The following is a 19,913-nucleotide window of genomic DNA, read 5'->3' as shown; positions in this document are numbered from 1 at the left end:
AACAATACATCTCCTTGCAATGTGCACATTTAGTACATCAGAGATTTAAGTTCCTCCCATACAGGCCTTTACACACTCTTAAAAAGAGATGCGCTTTAACAGAGCTCTTTCTTAAACACTATTGTGTTCAGTATATGGGTTGCACCCTTCTTTCCTAATTTAGGGTTGGGGAACTCTTCAATGTCTCCCCCATGTGTGTGCCATCATTATTATTCTTGAGAATATGAAGTCAGGCACACATGCCCACGGTGGGATACCATACATGCTCTCAATGATTTAGAAATGTGGAGATTTAACTCCTCTCTACAGGAGAAGATGGGGCCTCAAAACATAGAGGCTTAGAGTAATGAAAGATAAACCCCAGTGCTTCTCTGAGAGTATTCTTCTGCCAGAGCAACTATTTAATTAATCAAGGTAATGAGGTCATATTTTTTAGAAAATTCAGCGTATGTGCTTATATAATCTCCTTAAACCTTTCTCAAGTAAGACATATTTCACTCTTTTGGAAAGGAATTGATGAAGAAAAGAGGTAAGTGGAGATACTCAAGTGGGCCTGGGAACAGAAAAGAATCCCCCACCTCTCTCTCTCTCTCTCTCTCTCTCTCTCTCTCTCTCTCTCTCTCACACACACACACACACACCCTACACGTATGCCTAAACTTCTGCAGACCCAGAATAGAAACTGATGTTGGAGAGAAGAACAGGATGCTGAAGTAAGATCCAGCCCCTCCTCCCAATACTATCCCATCTGCTGAGCCATTAAATGTCAGTCCCTTTTGTTCTACCATAGGCTACTGATTCTTCCTATAGTTTTCTGTTTCACAATTTCTTCTATCAACTCCAGCTAGAAAGTACAGTAAAGATGTAGAGCAGTCATGGCAGGAGGACAGCCACAGCTGGGAAAATGATTGGCCAGGTTTGCGATTGTTTCTGCTCCCAAGAGACTCACTTTCCTGCTGCTAGTCTCTGATTAGCTCAACTTTCTCTGAGATTTACGGCTTGCTCTTGTAGCACAGCTTCCAACTGAGCTGAGTGACACCATTGCTTCATTTCTCTCCTCATTTCTGGAGGCATGAAATGCTTTCTTAGGTTCACAGAAGTCTGCAATCATTCCAATTTCAGGAATTATTAAAACACAGTTTTAAAAAGCAGATTTCCTTCCTGTGTTGAATGCAGAGACAGTTTAACCATTTTTCACTCAAAGTAGATGATGATAATCAGCGGATTTGTCTTGGGAGGCAGAGTTTAACTGAGGTTGGATGGTAATGGGACTCATGATAACTAAAAGCTGTGTTTGTACAATGGACTTGGGGTTAGCTGTGAAAAATGCTTTTGTAAAAAATCAGGGCCAAAATTAAAGTATAAACTCTACATCAGGATAGGCAAACTTAAAACAACCACAATTTAAAAGAATCAGAGCATAGAAGAAACTCACAGCACTTCTGACTTCCTGAAGAGAAGTCTTGGTTTATACTCAGACAAATATATTTTCATGCCCAAAAAAGAACAGACAATGAAATGTGGCAAAAAGAAAAACAAAAATACAAAGATTTCTTAAATATGTCTGGAACTTCTTTTGGAACCAAATGGATGAAAAGATTGTCACAGGTGAGACATACCAATGAATTTATTAGGGTAAAATTGGAAGAAAATTACTTTTTAAAAGAGAAACAATATGTAAAATATATTTGTTTATAATACAGATAAACAACAGAGGATTAATCATAAGTTTAATTTGTCCACTCATTTTTTAAAGGAAAGAACTTGGAAAAGTGTTTTCTTTAAATTCTCTAATAATATAGCAAACTAACAAGTTGCACCATTTTACAATCCACTGTCTTAAATATTTCCAACTGGATTTTCTTTGATGGCAATTATTTTGACATTAATTATTCAGAAAATTGTTTCAATCTCCACTTTGCTTTATGTAATCAATCTTTAGATGTGGACCAATTATCTCATTCACATCATCGATATTCCAACCATTCAATTTGGGTTGAACTTTCAGGGTATGCGTTTCTTGAGAACTAATACTTTTTTTTTTAAGATATCATTGATGCACAATCTTATGATGATTTCACAAGAAAAACAATGTGGTTACTACATTCACCCTTATTATCAAGTCTCCCCTCATATCCCATTGCAGTCACTGTCCATCAGTGTAGTAATACTGTTTGTGATCCCAATAAAGGGCATAGAAGGTTTGGCTCCTAGCCTTTCCTGGGTAAAACAGGTTTTATGTCAGGTAAGGAGGGCAGTCTCTGCTTACTGCAAAGCTCATGTCCAGTAAATGCTGGTTCCTTTCCTTCTCTCAGAGAAGGGAGAGATCTTAGAAGCCATTTAGTTCCAACCATAATTTAAAAAGAGACAATTTTTTAAATAAACAAATTTTTATATTAATTAATTAGGAATTCAACATTGCCAACAAGGGAATTCCTAGTTTCAAATTTAAAAATTCCTTTGTTTGTATTTAAGCATGGAAAAGAAGGAAATTGTAGGTAGAATGTATGTTTAGCAATTTAAAAAGTATACAAATGTGTAGAGTTTTAAAGATGTACGGCATATACATACAAATTATACATACATACAGAGTTTCCTTTTTGAAGACTGGTAAGCCTTCACAAGTTTTAGAGGAATGAAAGAAGATGACCTTGAAAAGTACAGCTTTGGGCTGTAAAATAGTACTTGGGACTCCAAAGTAGCAAAAAAGAGAAGTTGGTGATATTTATCTACCGTGATGTAACTAAAATTCTTAGAATTGAAAATTTGAAGCTGCTTAGTAACTCTCCTTCTAGTATAATCATCATCCAGTTTAGTTTATGTCTCACTGACCTTAAAAGACCTGAGATTTCATTAGAAGGTAAAGTTATCATCAGAATAGCTATTGTTAGTTTTGCTGTGGTTTTGATAATATCTCTACTTATTCCTTTTGGCTCAGCCAAATATGGTCCTCTAGATCCGAGGGCTAACTGGTTGGCCTAGTTTGGAAGACCGAAAGAAGTCATATAGTTTTAGCAAATTAAAACCTATGATAATAATCTTATAAATATGCAGTTTCCACCTAGCTCACACATATGATACTAGGATAGACTGGCAGACAACTAAATTTCTCATTCAGTTTCTAACAGGTGTTCTTGTCATCGTGGGTGCACTTGTCAAATGTTAGGGGTCTCTGCTGAGGAGCTTTAGAAATCCAGATTTTTAATTTTACCATCTAGACATTTTTTGAAACACATCTTGAAGATATTTTTTAGTATATACCACCAATGATTTCTGTTGTTTATATTTCATATTATTTGCTTTCAAATGAGAACTTGCCCTAAGTTGTCAATGATGTAGAAAATTACAGATACCATAGCATGATTTAGTGCATGTACAAACCAATGTTAAGAATGATTTTCTGCATGCTCAGAGTCACCCCGGAAGACAGCTACCCAGGCAAAAACAATATCCTTGCTTCAGTTGATCAGAGAGCTCATTTCCTCTTCTTCATTCTTTCTCACCAGGGAGTAAGGATTGTTCTATGGTTTTCCATTAGAAGCACACTTTTCTAATTGAAGACTGAAACAGAAACTGGCCCCAAAGAGAGCTCCTGCTGGTTTTCATTCCTTTCATTTTTAAAATGAAGCTATGAGCTCTGCTATTGGAAAATTGGAGAGCTCTGGCCGACTTTTCCACTGTTTGCAAACTTGATGTCTAAATTTCCTTTAAAACAACAACCAATGGAATCATGCTGTCAGACTAATAATGCATGATAGCTTCAAACTGGGTTAAAGCCATTTAATTTATCATACAGTTTATTGCCACGGCAGCGTCCAGTTAATAGTCACCATCTGCATTTTTTAGAAATACAGCTGCATCCTCAATAGTCTGTCATGAAATTATGGCCTGCAAAGGTGGAGACAGATGATGAATATTGAAATGAAAAGAGTTTTGACTACACTGGTATAAGAGAATGATAAAACTGAATGACCACGACAAGTAAGAAGAGAAAAAATATCTTACTTCATAGGCCTTGGAGGGGATAGGACAGTGTAGCATCTGCCAGAGATATTCCCTCTCCCCCATCAGGAGTTGATAACACAGTGACTGAGATTCCAGTTGGTTTTCTAGAGTAAAATTATGTTTTGGGGGGCATCTGAATTCCTTCCAGGAACTAGCTACTGATGTGTTACACATAGTAGGCATCTAAAATATATTTGTTAAATGAATGAAGGATTAAATGAACTGATTTGAGAAAGTAAAAAAACTAGCAGTGAAGGGAATTACGGGGACAGCAGTGAAGGGAATTACGGGTATTCCCCACTCAGGAACTCTCTCTCTCTCTCAGGCTGTGATAAACATTATCGCCACTTGCCGACATTCTAGCTCTCTTTTCTGTCTGGGTCCACAGGAGGGCCTCAAGTGCTTGCCCCACTGAGGGCAGGGCATGACTGTGTGAGCCGTGCAACATGAGTGGGAGCGATCTGTGTCTCTTCCAGATGATAGTATTGAAAAGTTGGTGTGTGATCTTCCAGGCTGCTCTTTGACTGCCACGGTGACTGTGGAATGATGAATTGATATGGAGAAACTGCAGATGGAAGCAGCAGTTCAGATCGCTAAGCAGACGTCTGCACTGGAGAATTGCCTGGATCCACAGCAGACTCTTGTTTGAGCAGGAAATAGGTGGTTGTTGTAAGGCAGTGCATGGCTGATGGTATATTCCAAAGACAATCAAGATGGCCCATACTATCTTCTGTCCAACATGCTCTTCCTCAGTGTGAATTTTTCACTCTCCCGCCAGAAGGTGGACTCTATTTCCCCTCACCTTTGACCTGGGTGGCAGAAGTGATGCTGGGTGACTGCTGAGTCTAGGTCAGAAAAGATCAGAAAGGGAAGCTCTCTTGGAGCATCCCTTGCTTTTTGCATGTGCCCTCACAGAATCCAGTTACCACAGAGCCCAAGCCCCACAAAGAGTTCATATGTAGGTGCTCTTTGTCAAGAGTCCCAGCTAGTCTGAGTCACCCCTGACTGGCACCAAACATGTGAGTGGAGAAGCTTCCAGATGGTTTTAGCCCCCAAGCCATTTGAATGCTCACACCTGAGACCCCAGATATGATGCAGCAGATACAAGAGATCACCACTGTGTGGCATCGAATCTCCTGACCTGCAGAGGTTGTGAGAATAATATGATTGTTCTTTTATACCATTTAGTTGGGTGGTTTGTTATAAAGCAACTGGTAACTGAAACATACCAATGGAATTTGTTACCACACCGTAAGTTAGCCATCCTAATACAAAGGTGTATTCTGGAAAGTAAAAAAACATAACAAAGTATAATGAAGAATAGTATTTTCAGTTTTTGGTAGTAGCACCCTATACGGTACCACCATAATGGGGTAGTTATACAGGCTTAATCTGTGTGATCCATCCTCCTTAACTATAAACCGCATTCCCAGTACTTCATTCATGAATGCAAAGTTTAATAAATTGAATTTACTGGAGCACAACAATTTTTACTATTTCATCCAGGCAAGATTTATTCTACAAATAACTTTATCCTTCTGTGTCTTAAAGAAACAAATGGCACATTAAAAATACTCACATAATAAAAATACTATGAATAAAACTGGGAAGCTCATATCTTGGGATGATTGGTTGATGTTTCAGAAATAGCTGGCATTTAACTATATTAGATGTAGGTTTCAGATATTGCCATGTAGTTGGGAGACATAGAAAATGTTGCTTTTGCTCTTCAAATTATTACAAAAGAATTTTATCAAACACTAGAACAACTTAGGCATTCACATCACACTATATTTAGATGTTAGGAATGGAAAAGCATAGAATAAAATTGCCAATATTGTACAATAATACTGTAATTAGGTTAATTTCAAGGTTGTATAGCTCTAGGGACAAATGGTCGCCAAAAATCTAAACTAGTGCAAGTATTGTTTGAATAAAGTCTATTTCGCAGCTTCATAATTAAACTTTGTAGCCCAATTTTCATTATTCATAATGTGTTTGGAGATGTATGTCTCAGAGAAAATATAAAATGTATATTGCTAAGTTTTCAGAGAAGGAAAAGGGAATATTCCAATAAAGGAGCAAACCAGTCCAGGGCAAGAAATCAACTATGCACTAAAGGCAATGATATATGATGATGTCATGTTATTCATATGTCACTCTCAGCAGCAAGACAGACAGAATGCAGAGAAGTATATACAGGCCCACACACTAGGGTGATGTGCACATTCACTAAGTATCAACTTAATGAGAGCAAGGTAAGGTTTTGAAAAGGGTCTGAGGCTTGCTATTGGCAAGACCTGGAAGTAAATTTCAACCCCTCTGTTAACTTGTGGTTTGACTTTGAGCAAATAACTTTTCTATGTCTCACTTTCCTTATCTTTAATATGGGGATAATAATATCCATCATACAGAGCTATTTTGAGGAGTGGAAATCATGTATACAATATGCCTGGTATACTGTGAGCACTTAATAAAGGGTGGTTATGATCATGACCATATTTTAATGAGAAAGATAATGAGTAGCAGTCTCTCCAACACAAAGCTACACACATTAACCCTTGGGTTACAACACTTAGGAGTCAGTTTCCTTCTTGGTAATTTGCTGCAACTGCCATTTGGATTTAGGCAAAGGCTTTGCATTGTCCTCTCGTTTTGCCCTTTGATTATGCTCCTGAGGCTAACTCATCGGGGATTTCCCCTTTCAAAAGAATATGTAAAGACCAGTCTCAAATCTGCCTGTTTAGATTCAGATCCCCATTTCTGTAGCATTATTCCACACAAAAGCCATATGCAAAACTAGCCAGTAGGCCATAATTCCCTTCTGGGTTGTCATCAGCAACACTGAAATGATTGTTATTATACAACAAGCAAATGGAGGAAGTGATTTGTAAGCCAATTATTCACACACACAGCCAGTGTTGCATTCTAAGAAATTCTTTGATTTGTCCAGGTGGGTTGCTGCTTTTATGATTGTTTTTCCTCTTCTCATTTCTTCCTCATTTCTCTGCCAGCTGCCCCTCATCCTTTTACCCCATTACTTATACCACACGCACACCATACACACACACACACACACACACACACACACCCATGCACTATTATTATTTCTTCATGGCTATGAGAAGCCAGCTGCCTTGTCCCTGTGCTGCTCTCTGGATGCAAGGGTGATGGTTGCCCAATTGGCTAAGTCTGAAACAGTATCCAAATCCCAGGTGTTTGTCTAGCTTGCTTTACTTACAGCAAAGCCTGTTGATGATGTGGTTCCTTGCCTCCAGAGAGAGCCGTGTGGCAGATTTCAAAAGCAACAGCACAGAGCTGACAACTCCTTTAATTGGATTGGATAACAATTTTTTTCTCAGACACTGGAGAATTTGTTGACAACTTAAAAAAACCCTGCAATACACAGAAGTTTCTGAAGTTTAGGTTTCAATAAAATTTATGTAACACATTTCCTAAGCTAGAATTTCCAGGTAGAAGACAGATAATTACAGATTTCTTAAGCAAGAAGACCTCTTTGAAGTAAAGGAATCCAACTTCTTGGTTTATATTTGAGTGAGCAAAGATTCTGAGAGCCAGCACTGGAAGCTCAAATAATTTGAGGTGTAGAAACTCTTGGAAGCTATGAGAATAATGTCTCAACCACTTCAGTGCCTGAATGCTTCATGCCAAGTTTTAAGCTTTAAGTTCTTTAGTTTCACATAGTCCTTCCTATATTTTACTTATTTAGACATGTTTTTATTTATTCTTTGCCATCATCCCAAAGAAGTCAAGGATGTGTCCTTCAAATATGAAGAAAATATTACTTATTATTAGTAGGGGAACTTGTATTTTGAACTGTTTTCTCAGTAGAAGTGATGGATTTACATTCTTTTTTCTTCTTATCTCTTGTATATTTATTTATTTACTTATTAAGATATCATTGACATACAATCTTATGAAGGTTTCACATGAACAAAACTATGGTTACTACATTCACCCATATTATGAAGTTCCACTGCACAGCCCATTGTACTAATTGTCCATCAGCGTAGTAAGATGCTTTGGGCCACTACTTGTGTTCTCTGTGCTATATTGACTTCTCTGTGACCCCCCCTATATAATGTGTGTTAATCATAATGCCCCTTAATCCCCTTCTTCCCTCCCCACCCACCCTCCCTACTCCCTTCCCTTTGGTAACAGCTAGTCTCTTCTTGGAGTCTGTGAGTCTGCTGCTGTTTTGTTCCTTCAGTTTTGCTTTGTTGTTATACTCCACAAATGACTGAAATTATTTGATACTTGCCTTTCTCTGCCTGGCTTATCTCACTGAGCATAATACCCTCTAGCTCCATCATTTTCCGTTCCTTTACTTTTAGTTTGTGAATGTCTTTGGGTATTAAGTGAGTCGCTTCTAGGCAACATATAGATGGGTCTTTTTTTAATCCATTCTGTGACTCTAAGTCTTTTGATTGGTGCATTTAGCTCATTTACACTGAGGGTGATTATTGGTAGATACGTATTTGATGCCATTGCAGGCTTTAGATTCGTGGTTACCAAAGGTTCAAGGGCAGCTTCTTTACTATCTTGAAGTCTAACTTAACTCACTTATTAAGCTATTTCAAACACAATCTAATGTGTTTTTTTCTCCCTTCTTTTTTTTCCTCCTCTACTCTTTATATACTAGGTATCATATTCTGTACTCTTTGTGTAACCCTTGACTGACTTTGTGGGTAGTTGATTTAATTTTGCATTTGCTTAGTAATTAATTGTTCTACTTCATTTACTGTGTTTTTCTCTGGTGACAGGTATTTAGCCTTAGGAGCACTTCCGTCTATAGGGTCCCTCCAAAATACACTGTAGAGATGGTTTGCAGGACGCAAAATCCCTCAACTTTTGCTTATCTGGATAATGTTTAATCCTTCCTTCAAATTTACCTTGCCAGGTAGCATGTTCTTGGTTTGAGGCCCTTCTGTTTCATTGCATTAAATATATCATGCCACTACCTTCTGGCTTGTAAAGTTTATGCTGAGAAGTCTGATGATAGTCTGATGGTATTTCCTTTGTATGTGATCTTTTTTCTCTCTTTGGCTGCTTTTAATACTCTGTCCTCGTCTTTGATCTTTGCCATTTTAATTATTATATGTCTTGGTGTTGTCTTCCTTGGTTCCCTTGTGTTGAGAGATCTGTGCACTTCCATGGCCTAAGTTCAATTGGTTATATACATGGCCTATTTCCTTCCCCAGACTAGGGAAGTTTTCAGCAATTATTTTCTCAAAGAGACTTTCTATCCCTTTTTCTCTCTCTTCTTCTTCTGATACACGTATAATGCGGATATTGTTCTATTACGATTTGTTGCACAGTTCTCTTATTATTCTTTCATTCCTAGAGATTCTTTTTTTTATCTCTGTGCCTCACCTTCTTTGTATTCCTGTTCTCTAATTTCTATTTCACTTACCATCTTGTTTACCTCATCTAATCTGCTTTTAAATCCTATTGTAAGTTTCATTTCAGGTATTGTATTTTTTAAGTTTCTATCTCTCTCAAAGTCCTACCTGAGATCTAGAATATTTTTCTTTTGCTCCATAAGCCTGTTTTTGATTTTGATTTTGAAATCTTTATCAAGAAGATTGGTGATTTCAGTTTCACTTTGCCCTCTTTCTGGTGTTTGAGGGATTCTAGTTTGTACCAGATTCTTTTGATGTTTCGTATTTCTAATGATTACTATGGAATAATAATTTTGTGTAGGTGGTGCCCTCTAGTGTCCAAAAGCTCTATTCTCTGGAGCTGCCCAGAACTTGGAGCAATGGCAGGGGTTTCAGGGTGAGTGCTGCTGGTGCCTGCTAGGAGGAAAGAACTCTTTCCTGCTTCCTGACTGCAGCACCTGCCTCCACTGCCAGAGCCGGTGGGCCGAGTGAGTGTGCAGGGAGAAGCCTCTGTGTTATGCCCTTGTACCTGCCATAGGTGGGGCAAGCAAGCTCTGTGTAATCCTTGCCCCTTTAGCAGCCCTCTCACTATTGGGAAGCATTTCAGAGTGCCAGCCTTTCTTCTGTCCCAGAGAGGCTGGTTCTCCACAAGTGGCTGGAATCTCGGTCTCTCTGAGTATTGTGCCTGTCTTTGCTTTCCAACCCACTAATCTCTAGAGCACCAGGTAATGTGGGTTTGTGCTCTTGGAGCAGATCTCCAGAGGTGGGTGTTTAGCAGTCCTAGGCTTCTGCTCCATTTCTCTTCCTCCTGCAGGTGAGCTGGGATGGAGGGAGGGCTTGGGTCCTGCTGGATCATGGCTTTGCCACTTTACCCTTTTCTGTGAGGTCTTCTCTCTTCCCTAGAATGTAGGCCATCTGTTGCAATCTTCTTTTGGGTCATTTTTTCAGGATTAGTTGTATTTTCTGTGTTTTCATGTTATATGTGGTTTGGGGAGGAGGTTTCTGCCTCACTTCTCATGCCGCCATCTTTTTGATGGATTTACATTCTTGTCTGGTCCATGTTGTAATCAATTTCACTCATTTGTGAAGCTGAGGTGAGGTGTGTGGCCAAGAAAGAGAATGAAGCTAATCTGTGATCTCACATAAAAAAAGCACCTCATTAATTTCAGAATATAACCAATTGAGATAACTGGTGTCAACTCTTTGCTCACATAAGCCAACATGGGTCATTCCGAGGACCTGACACCAGGACCAAGGGCTCATTCTTCATTCCACAGTAATTCTCCATGCTGACCATTTGATTAAAGGCACAATAATTTACAAGGATGCTTCTAACTCATTAGTAAAATGAAGTTTGAACAAAAGATAATTCATGATTTTTCAAATAGGTCTTTTCATCTGTGAATGGTAGTGTACTGAGAAATATACACATGTACACAGTTTTAGACATTGTTTGCATAGGCAGAACAATATAAGCTCATCTCCCTTCTTATTTACAAATGTTTGCTTTTATTATACTTCAACCAGATGCTTTTTTTGACTGCCACTAGTAATACAGTTTATAATTATGTTTAATTAATTATGTTTAATTAATCAATTATATTTATTTAAAAAATATAATTATGTTTAATTTGCTAAAAAGAAAATTAAATAAAAGTGTTGACTACATCTCTCCAGTTGCTCAAGTTAAGAAGCCTTGGCCTTATACTTGGCTCTTCTCTCCCTTTCTTAACTCCACATCCAATCCATTGGCAAATCCTGCTGACTCTGTCTTTAAAAAGTGCAACCTCTTCCCACTTTCTTCACTGTCACCATCTTGGTGTAAGCAACCACTTGAATGATTGCAGTAACCTCCTGGCTGACTCTCTGCCTTTCTCCTTGCCCCTTGCAGTCTGTTTCCAATGCCAGGCCAGTATGGTGCTTTTAAAACATAAGAGAAATCCTGTCATTTCTCTGTTCAAAACATGCCAAGGGTTCTTATCTTGTTCAAAGTAAAAATCAATGTTATTATAATGACCTACAAGATTTCAGGATCTGCCTCCCAGGCATGTCTCTGAAATCAGCTCCTGCTATTCACCACCATCTCTTGTGCCACTCTAGCAACTCTGGTCTCCCTGATGCTTCTGGAACATAACAAGCATGTTCCTACTCCATGGCTTTTGCATTTGCTACTTCTGCTGTCTACAACACTCTTTCCTCAAAGATCCCCAAAGGGTTGCTCTCAACTCCTTTGGGTATTTGCTTAAAATTACCATGTGAGTGAGTTCTTTACCAGTTCTGCTCTTTGACCCAGGCAAGAAGGTCAACTTTCCTGGCTCTCCTACATTTGAGGGCTTGCTCTCATTCATCACTCCCCAGTGGGGCAAGGAGCATGCAGGGCTAAAGTGACATGCTCACATAGAGGTGCCCACTCCCCTCTCCCCTCTTACAGAGAACATTTTGAATGCCCACAGTTCCTTGTCCCAGTGGCCCTGAGCCCATTTCTAAGTCAGTGCTGCTAGTAGGCACACACTCAGCCTGAGAGGAAGACCAAGAAGAAACTGTTTAGAGGCATGTGCACAGGAAATTGGACTTGTGAACAGGAATGTCCACCATGCACATTTTTGAAGCCCTCACCGGAGGTGGGAAGAGTATAAGTGGGAATGGGTAGGGACACTGGCTAGTGGCAGAACCCTTCACATTTTAGTGCAGAACTCTTGAAGATTCTGAGAACTCCAAATTTGAGCATGGCCTTCCAAGATGTACTGAAGGTTTCCTGTCAAGGTAGGATGTTGGTCCATAATTGATTTACAATTTATCATATATCATTGACAACTTAGACATGTAACATGCAGTATTTTTCCCCCAAGCCCTGCAAATATTAGAGGCATGCCTGGCCTCCCATGACCACTCTGTAATTGCTCCCCTTTCCATGGATGCTCCATCACTCCCCTCCCTTCTTTTTATTTATTTCTTTAGCACTTATCACCATCTGTCATGCTATTTATTTGTCTCCTACCCAGAGAATGTAAGCTCTATTGAGGGCAGGAGATATTTTCTGTTTTGTTCCCCACTATTTCCCTAGCACCAAGAATAGCCCCTAGCACATGGTAGACATCGAATAAATATTTGTCAAATGAATGAAGGTCAATGACTAACCTCTAAAAAGCCCCTACTATTTTACATGTGTTATGCCATTTAAATCTAATTAACCCTATTAGCCTATTATAATAAACCCATTTTTATTATTTCCATTTTACCGTGTAGTCTCTGAGGGTTGAATAACATCCTTAAGGTCACACAGCTTTGAAGTAGGAGAGCTAGAATTTGATTAAGGACCTCTCTGCCTCCAAGGCCCACATTCTTTCTATCATATTGCCTTTGGATAGGCAAAGATCCAAATAATAGATTTAGAAAATTTATGATGCAACAATTTCTACTGCATTTGCCTGGCTGGTTGTCCCTTTAAATTCAAGAGAACACTGAACTGACCAGAGAACTTGAAGAATGGTAAAGTTTTTCTTTTTGCAATTGGAATTTATTTACTTGCTTCATTTAGTCTGCACAGGTAGGGATAGCAATACATTGTATACTGGTTGGTGAAATTCATATAAATGTGGTGTTTGGATTGAAAATATTTGGAAGAAGAATAAATATTTTCTAGTAGTCAGATGTGTTTAAGACTTACACAGTGATTTGGAATGGGGGCAGATCCCCCCATAATGGACCATTAGTGGTCCATAAAATGGACTTCACTTTGGAACAGAGGCAGAAATTGGGGGTAAAACAAGACTTGACTGGCTGGCTGTTGTCCAATCTTAGGTTTATTCATAACTTTCTATTTGGTTAGGACTATGAACACTTCATTCTTAAAGTACCATGTAGACTTTGGGGTGAGATATTGGAAGAATTATAGATACCTAGATGGAGCTGCTTCTCACCAAAGTTTCCTCAAGCCCTGTGACTGTTCTCTTTCTCCCAGGGTATCTCATTGCATCCCTAGTCTAGCTTCTAATTCAAAGCCAATTTCATGTTCCAGAAATGTCCTGCCTGAGGATCGTTTCTCTGTATAGACACGTCAACACCAGGCTGCTTCTTTTCTGTAGACTGCCCTTTAAAGCTTTTCTTTTGAGTAACAGCCCTTTGAGCTAAACTTTGGGAATCATAAATCTACTCTGGATACAAAGGAGACCTTATTTTATTTCATAAACTGTCAAGTCCTTCCATGCCAGATTTGTTTATTATACTATATAGCACTACCAACCTTCCCCACAATTTTTTAAAACTTCACTTCCCTGACTGAGTTCCATGAATAGCATTCATTCATTCGTTCTACAAATATATATTGAGAGCTTGCTCTGTTATCTGGCTGAACAGAAACCGAAAATAAAATGTAGTCACCACATTCACAATATTTCTAGACAGACTTAACATGGAAAAAAAGTTCAACAGTTACCCAGGAACAATGATACATTGACTGAGCTTTTGGTGTAAAGGAGATGTTATCTAAGTTAGCTTAGACTCAGCTTTCCTCCAAATGTCAAAAACATTAATTCTTTCATCCTTCTGTGAATGGAAGTTTATGTAGTTGAGCTGAGGGCAAGATCTGGGACCTGAAATACACACTTTTTAAAAGGGTCGGGGCACAATCCAGTGGCTGTCCAAATTTGTTTCAGCTATCTTCTTGGCTTCTTATGCAAGGCATGGAGTTTTGGCAGGGCCCATAAACACTTCAAGAGGGCAGATGCCATCATATCCAACATAACTACTTTCTGGTTGATGAGATGTCTCATCCAGAAGGGGCCTTGCCCACTTCTCTTAACAGAGCAGAGCATGGTGGCTCTTAGGGGTTGTTTATGACACATCTGATGTAAACCCAGAACGCAGGTCAGGCAGGTGAGCACAGGATCAGTGCATGACCACACCGGACAGGACTGGCGGCCACCACTCATTTTGCCCATGGGAGTTTGAGGGTCCAAAACCCTCAGGTTCTACTCTGAGCACCCACAGTCTTTTCACTTCAAAACTACTAGAAAGCCTGAAGAAGGTGAGGGAAGAATCAAAGGAGTGGAATCTTCATGATTTTATTTTCCTTTTTCCTAGAGATTGTAATTTCTCTTCTTGAAAAGCAATCTACCTTTATATTTTAACATTGCTTTGGATGAGTTTTGGCAGTCTTGAAACAGTACCTTGGGAATGCTTTTTTATGCGTGTTCTGTCTAATACCTCCTTCCTAGCTGAGGAATCTACTTATTAGTTTTCCATTAAGCATTAATTATAAATTCATCACATTCTTGCTTGTTCTTGCCATGGTATTAGACACCCTCTGTAAGCCCGATACATGCTAGCTTCACACTTTGGGTATTCAGGTTGTGCTGAAAATGATGGTCCTTTTGTCAGAATTAGGACAGGGCTCCATACGGGAGTGATGTTAATGCTGGCATAAGTCTTTGTGCTAAATCCTTATAATAGCAGCAGAACTCTTGCTCTGCTGTTTCTGACCCAAACAAGAGTGGGTCGCCAGCATCTTGAGCAAATATCAGTGTCTACAGCAAGTACTGGTATGTGTGGTGTTCCTGAACTAGACCATGAAAGTATTGAGAGCAACACAGGTTCTTTTCCTTGGGTTCTTCTTCCAGCTCATAACCCAGTGAAAGGAAACCCAGAGACTGCAGAAAGAATCAAGAGATATCTAGAGATAACTGATGGTTCACCAGGTGGCTTCTGATACACTTACTGCTAATGGAAACCACATTCTTATTAATACAAACAATTTCTACGATAGTACACAGCTTTTAGTTCTGTGTTTGTCCCACATTTTTTCATTTTTAGCATTTCCTCCTGCTCATTCCACATGATTCTAGTAAAACCGAACAGGTGAACACCTGGCCTGCACTAGCCAGTCAGAGTACGTCATCTTTCTGGACTCATTAAGTTCAAGGGTGATCATATGACTCAAGCAGGGACAATTGGGATGTTTTCTCAGAGATATAAATAGATGTTGGGGGAGAAACTCTTTCCCATGATCTGCAAGGACTCCATGAGTCGGGAAAGGCAGGAGCCCATATTTCCTCCCACCTGGAGAAAGTTTGTCAAGAAGCCAACACAGATGAAAGCAGAGATTAGAGAAAGAAAGGGAAGGAGAGTTGCTGTTTGCTGTTTGAATACTGGATGACATTATATCTGAAGATCAACCCATAGTTTCTTTTCAGACTTTTGAGCTAATGATATTTATTTTTTAAATATATGAACTTTTGTTTGAGTCAAGTTTGAGGTGGGTTTGATCACTTGCAATCAAAATGTCTTGATAACTATAAATATTAGAACAGTCAACTTATAGCAATACCAGTGATTCCAGTGAGGTAGCATGCCTGACAGTATTGCAAGAACAATATGAGTAACAGTCCTCATGTACCTCACTGTACCCCATGGTAGGATCTGGATTACATTCTAGTGCTCACCTGTAGCTCTTCATTCTGAGGTGGCTGCAGCCAAGTCACTACTGTAGCAACTAACTGCTTTAGCATCCTTCAGCCTTCTCTTGGATTCCAGGAGACTTTCATATCCCAATCTTTTCTTCTGAAGGCACTTCAGTCAAGAAAGGAGAAAAAGCAAAAAGCATTTTGCTACTGCCCTCACACAAGTCAGAAAAACCACAGACCTGAATCTGCTTATTCTCAACTCAGAAAAAACTAGAGAGTGTTACCAGAGGGCCATCCACCCCACGGATACAAATAAACAGTGTCAGCAGGAGAAAAAGTCCTTGAATTTCAAGGGAATGCTTGGCTGTTATGTTAAGTGAGCAAACAAACCAGGCCTGTCCAAGGAATGGGCCACCAGAGCTCCAATGGAACCAAGGAATGTGGCAAGTTCCTTGAGGCAGTTATGCAAACCCAAGTATTTCTTTTCATTGTAAACATGTACAGGTCTTCCTTGATTTACAGTAGGATTATGTCTTGATAATCTATCATAAATAGAAAACAAGAAGTTGAAAATGCATTCAATACACCTAATCTACAGAACATAGCTCAATCTAGCCTACCTGAAACGTGCTCAGAACACTTTATCCTACAGTTGGGCAAAATCATCTAACACCTATGAAACCTATTTTATAATAAAGTGGTGATATCTTGTGTAATCTATTGAATACTGCACTGAAAGTGGAACGCAGAATGGCTGCATGGATACAGAATAGACGTCAATGTGTTGGTTGTTGACCCTCATGATCACGTGGCTGACTGGAAGCTGCTGCTCTGTGCTGCTTATCACTAGCCCAGGAAAAGAGCCAAACTCAAAACTCCACGTATGGTTTCTACTGAATATGTGTCACTTTTGCACCATCATAAAGTTGAAAAATCCTAGGCTGAACTATATCATAAGTTGGGGACTCTCTATAGTCAGTGACCTTAGCAAAAGGAGTTTTGGGTATTTTCTGTATTTTCCACTAAAGCCATGTTGACAAGCAATATTTATACTCTCTTTTGCCTTGTGTTATTAAGTACAATCCAAGCCACCAGCTCACACTGAAAATAGAACTGGCATTTGTGGCTGGGTTTCTCTGTTTGTCAGAAGGAATTCTTCCCCTTGGTTCTTTTCTAAATGGACCCTGTGACTTTCGTCATACCTGGGATGACTTTTATTAACTCAGGCACTTCAGAGATAAATGTAAAAGTGACTTAATTTTACAATGAAACATAAGAGTAACTCTGCAGAAAAAAGGTACATGAGGGTTGAGGTTCTCGGGTGTGGAATGGAGCCAGAGAGAATGGGCATTACCCAGGTTATAGAGTCAATTCTCTCATGGGCTGAGAAACACTACTGTACAACAGAGGCAGGCAAACTACTGCCCTGGGCCAAATCCAGCCCACTAAGAATGCTTTGCATATTTTTAAATACTTGAAAAAAATTCAAAATGCAGTCATATTTTGTAAATGTGAAAACGGAGTGGAATTCAGTGTTGATTAATAAAGTTTAATTGGAACATAGCCACACTTATGCCATTACACACTGCCTGTGGCTGCAGTTAAACTTAAAAACAAATACAGAGCAACTTTGAAAATTCCCTGAACAGAAAAAAAACAGTTTAGTTAGTTAAGAAAACAGCTTTATTTCACTTATTTTGCAAGGCTTACTTGACTGGGATCATTTCTTGCTTGAGCCTCTGGAAATGATAAACAAAACTTGAATGGTTTCCCAAGGTTGATAGGAGGTAACCACTGAAAATTGTAATACTGTAACCAATCACTGTGATGAATAACCAGTCACTGCTTTCTCTCCATATAAGCTGCTTTATAACATTATACCTGGGAGCCTCATTCCATGTTCTGGTCTGAGTGTCCCTAGTTTGGTTTGCAAGCTGTCTTTTGGTGTGTGCACAGTAAATTTTTACTAATTGCTTCTTCAGTGATTCACTGGTTTTTCTTTGGCTATTTTGAACCCTTGTCACTGCTTTTAGGCCACAATGGTAGAGTTGAGTAGATGTGACAGACCATATGCCCTGCAAAGCCAAAAATATGTACTATCTGGCCATTATAAAGATAGTTTGCTAACCCCTACTCTGTATCTTTCTTCCAAGGCAATGATTACATATTGCTGTGCCGTGCCACCCCAGAGATGCATAATGGCACAATGAACGAGCAACCAAATTTCTCATTCTGGCTTCATGCCCAGCTACCAGTGTAACCCTAGAAAGTGATTTAAATCCTGTAGGGTCTTGCTTCCCTCCTTTTGTTCTTTATTATACAGTTGATTGCATCTCTACAATTATTTGATGTCACAAAGGCCTGGTGCTGGTTGCAAAGGGATGGCTGTGTGGCTGGGATACCCCTTCACCATGACCACAGATTAGTACTAGAGAAGGGATTATCATTCTATGAAACAGCACAGAACCACATCCTTGAAAGGCATTCTGACCCTTGAAATTACAACTCTATCCACATGCCTTTACTTTCAAAACTGTGGCCATATTTGCAACGCAAAGTGAACTAGAAAATCAAAGGACCTGGCTGAATGGTATCCAGCTTGCCAAATGCTTTGTCATGAAAACATCTGATTGTGGTGTAAATCATAGAAGATGCATTAATCCTGTCTGATCAGTGATGCTCCTCGCTTCATCAGGCAAGTATCTTTTCTGATGGAGAAAAGATGTGTTGACTTGGGATTATCTGAATAAATGAGTGTCTTCTTGACTCAGCTAATGAAGATCTGGCCAGAGCCAGCACAGTTGGCCACCCAGATCCATGTTTGAAAAATCAGATTTGCACAGAGGATTGTTCTGTAAGCGATAGATTCTTTTCCTTGTGAGCCTTAAAACACTGTTGACCCTAGTTTTGTCCCAGAAGTCCTGTGAGAAAGGGAAAGGTTGATGTTTGCCAGGTGATATTTTTTAAAGCCAACTTTCCAAGACTTTAAAAATCTTAAGCTGCTGTGGATTTTGCACCTAATAATATTCTTCTGTGAGTGCAACACACAATCCCAGTAAAGAGTTATCACTTACCCAAGTGAGTCTTGTGCATAAAGAAAAATTCTGGACATTTAATTCTACCATTTATCACAAGCCCTGTCAAATTTTTATCCTTCCCAGTAACAAAGGCTTGTTAGTGTCTATGACAAAGCAGTTCTGGTTACAACTTCAGGGTGACACCAGATAAAATGTATCTATCTTAGCATAGCTATTTTGTAAGCTTCAATCTCATTTTACCTTTCTGATAGTTCACAAAAGATGTTAATTGAAGATTAACTTCAAAAACAAACCACACAGCTCAAGTGGCCCAGATTCACTGGACCCAACCTTGTTTGTAATCAAAGGAGCTTGCTGGCTTCTAGGGTGTGTTTTTTTTATTTTGAATCCATGTTTTGAGTGTATGCAGGATTTTTCCATTCAAAATAAACAGGAATAAAATGTAGCATAAAAATGAATTTCACTGCATTCCTACCTTCTGAAACTCTGTGAGAATACTAAGTATGTAATCAAATATACAACCCTTTGGGGAGACTGTTGCTTAGGACTGCAGTTTCAGAATACAGTGCTTCTCAAATCAAAGAGAGTCTGAGGTGAGCTGGTGTAGCAGTTTCATATCCCAGATGGAGAAAGGAGATGAGCAGTACACAGCCAGTGGTACTGGATTCAGATTCTACCTCTCCACAGCTTAGTCTCTGAGTTCACCAGGCAGTTTCCTCTACCCCATCTCCATTTTGATAGCTCATAATTGAAATGATTAACTATTTTTGAGAATTACTGTCACATGACTGTGAAGAGAGTGCACTGATATATTCCAAAGGCCCCCCCAGAGTGAACATGCCTTTATTTTCTACTAGTGGGTCTCAGTGGATCAGACTATCCTCTGCAAATGGAAGTCGTCTCTTGGTCTTATTTGCGCTGCCCCTCCCACCCCCATCCCTTTCACACAGAAGATAGCAAAGCCCTGAGAATTCTGACAAGTCTTCCAGAATGATGTGGGATTGTTTTGCCTGAACACTGGGACTCAGTGTATACAGATAAATATCACTTCCTATGGAAGAGCCAGG

The 19,913-nt window shown here is 39.3% G+C and overlaps 1 protein-coding gene across 5 annotated transcripts in view; it reads right to left on the bottom strand.

Annotated features, from left to right (window-relative positions):
- PRLR (prolactin receptor) overlaps window positions 1-19,913 on the bottom strand; it is a 142,892-nt gene that overhangs the window by 66,057 nt on the left and 56,922 nt on the right. For 3 of the 5 annotated variants that reach the window (XM_073237250.1, XM_073237252.1, XM_073237267.1), the window contains one exon: window positions 15,848-15,974. The exons of the other annotated variants lie outside the window; for them this stretch is intronic. In XM_073237250.1, the coding sequence (XP_073093351.1) occupies window positions 15,848-15,861 (14 nt within the window). In that variant the 5' untranslated portion in view covers window positions 15,862-15,974. Of the gene's footprint in view, window positions 1-15,847; window positions 15,975-19,913 lie in introns of those variants that run through there. 5 annotated transcript variants of the gene reach the window in all.

This window comes from Manis javanica, chromosome 1 (assembly GCF_040802235.1).
Source record: "Manis javanica isolate MJ-LG chromosome 1, MJ_LKY, whole genome shotgun sequence".
NCBI classification, from domain to species: domain Eukaryota; kingdom Metazoa; phylum Chordata; class Mammalia; order Pholidota; family Manidae; genus Manis; species Manis javanica.
Note: the sequence above shows the minus strand (reverse complement) of the source record. Positions and strands in the feature narration are given on the sequence as shown.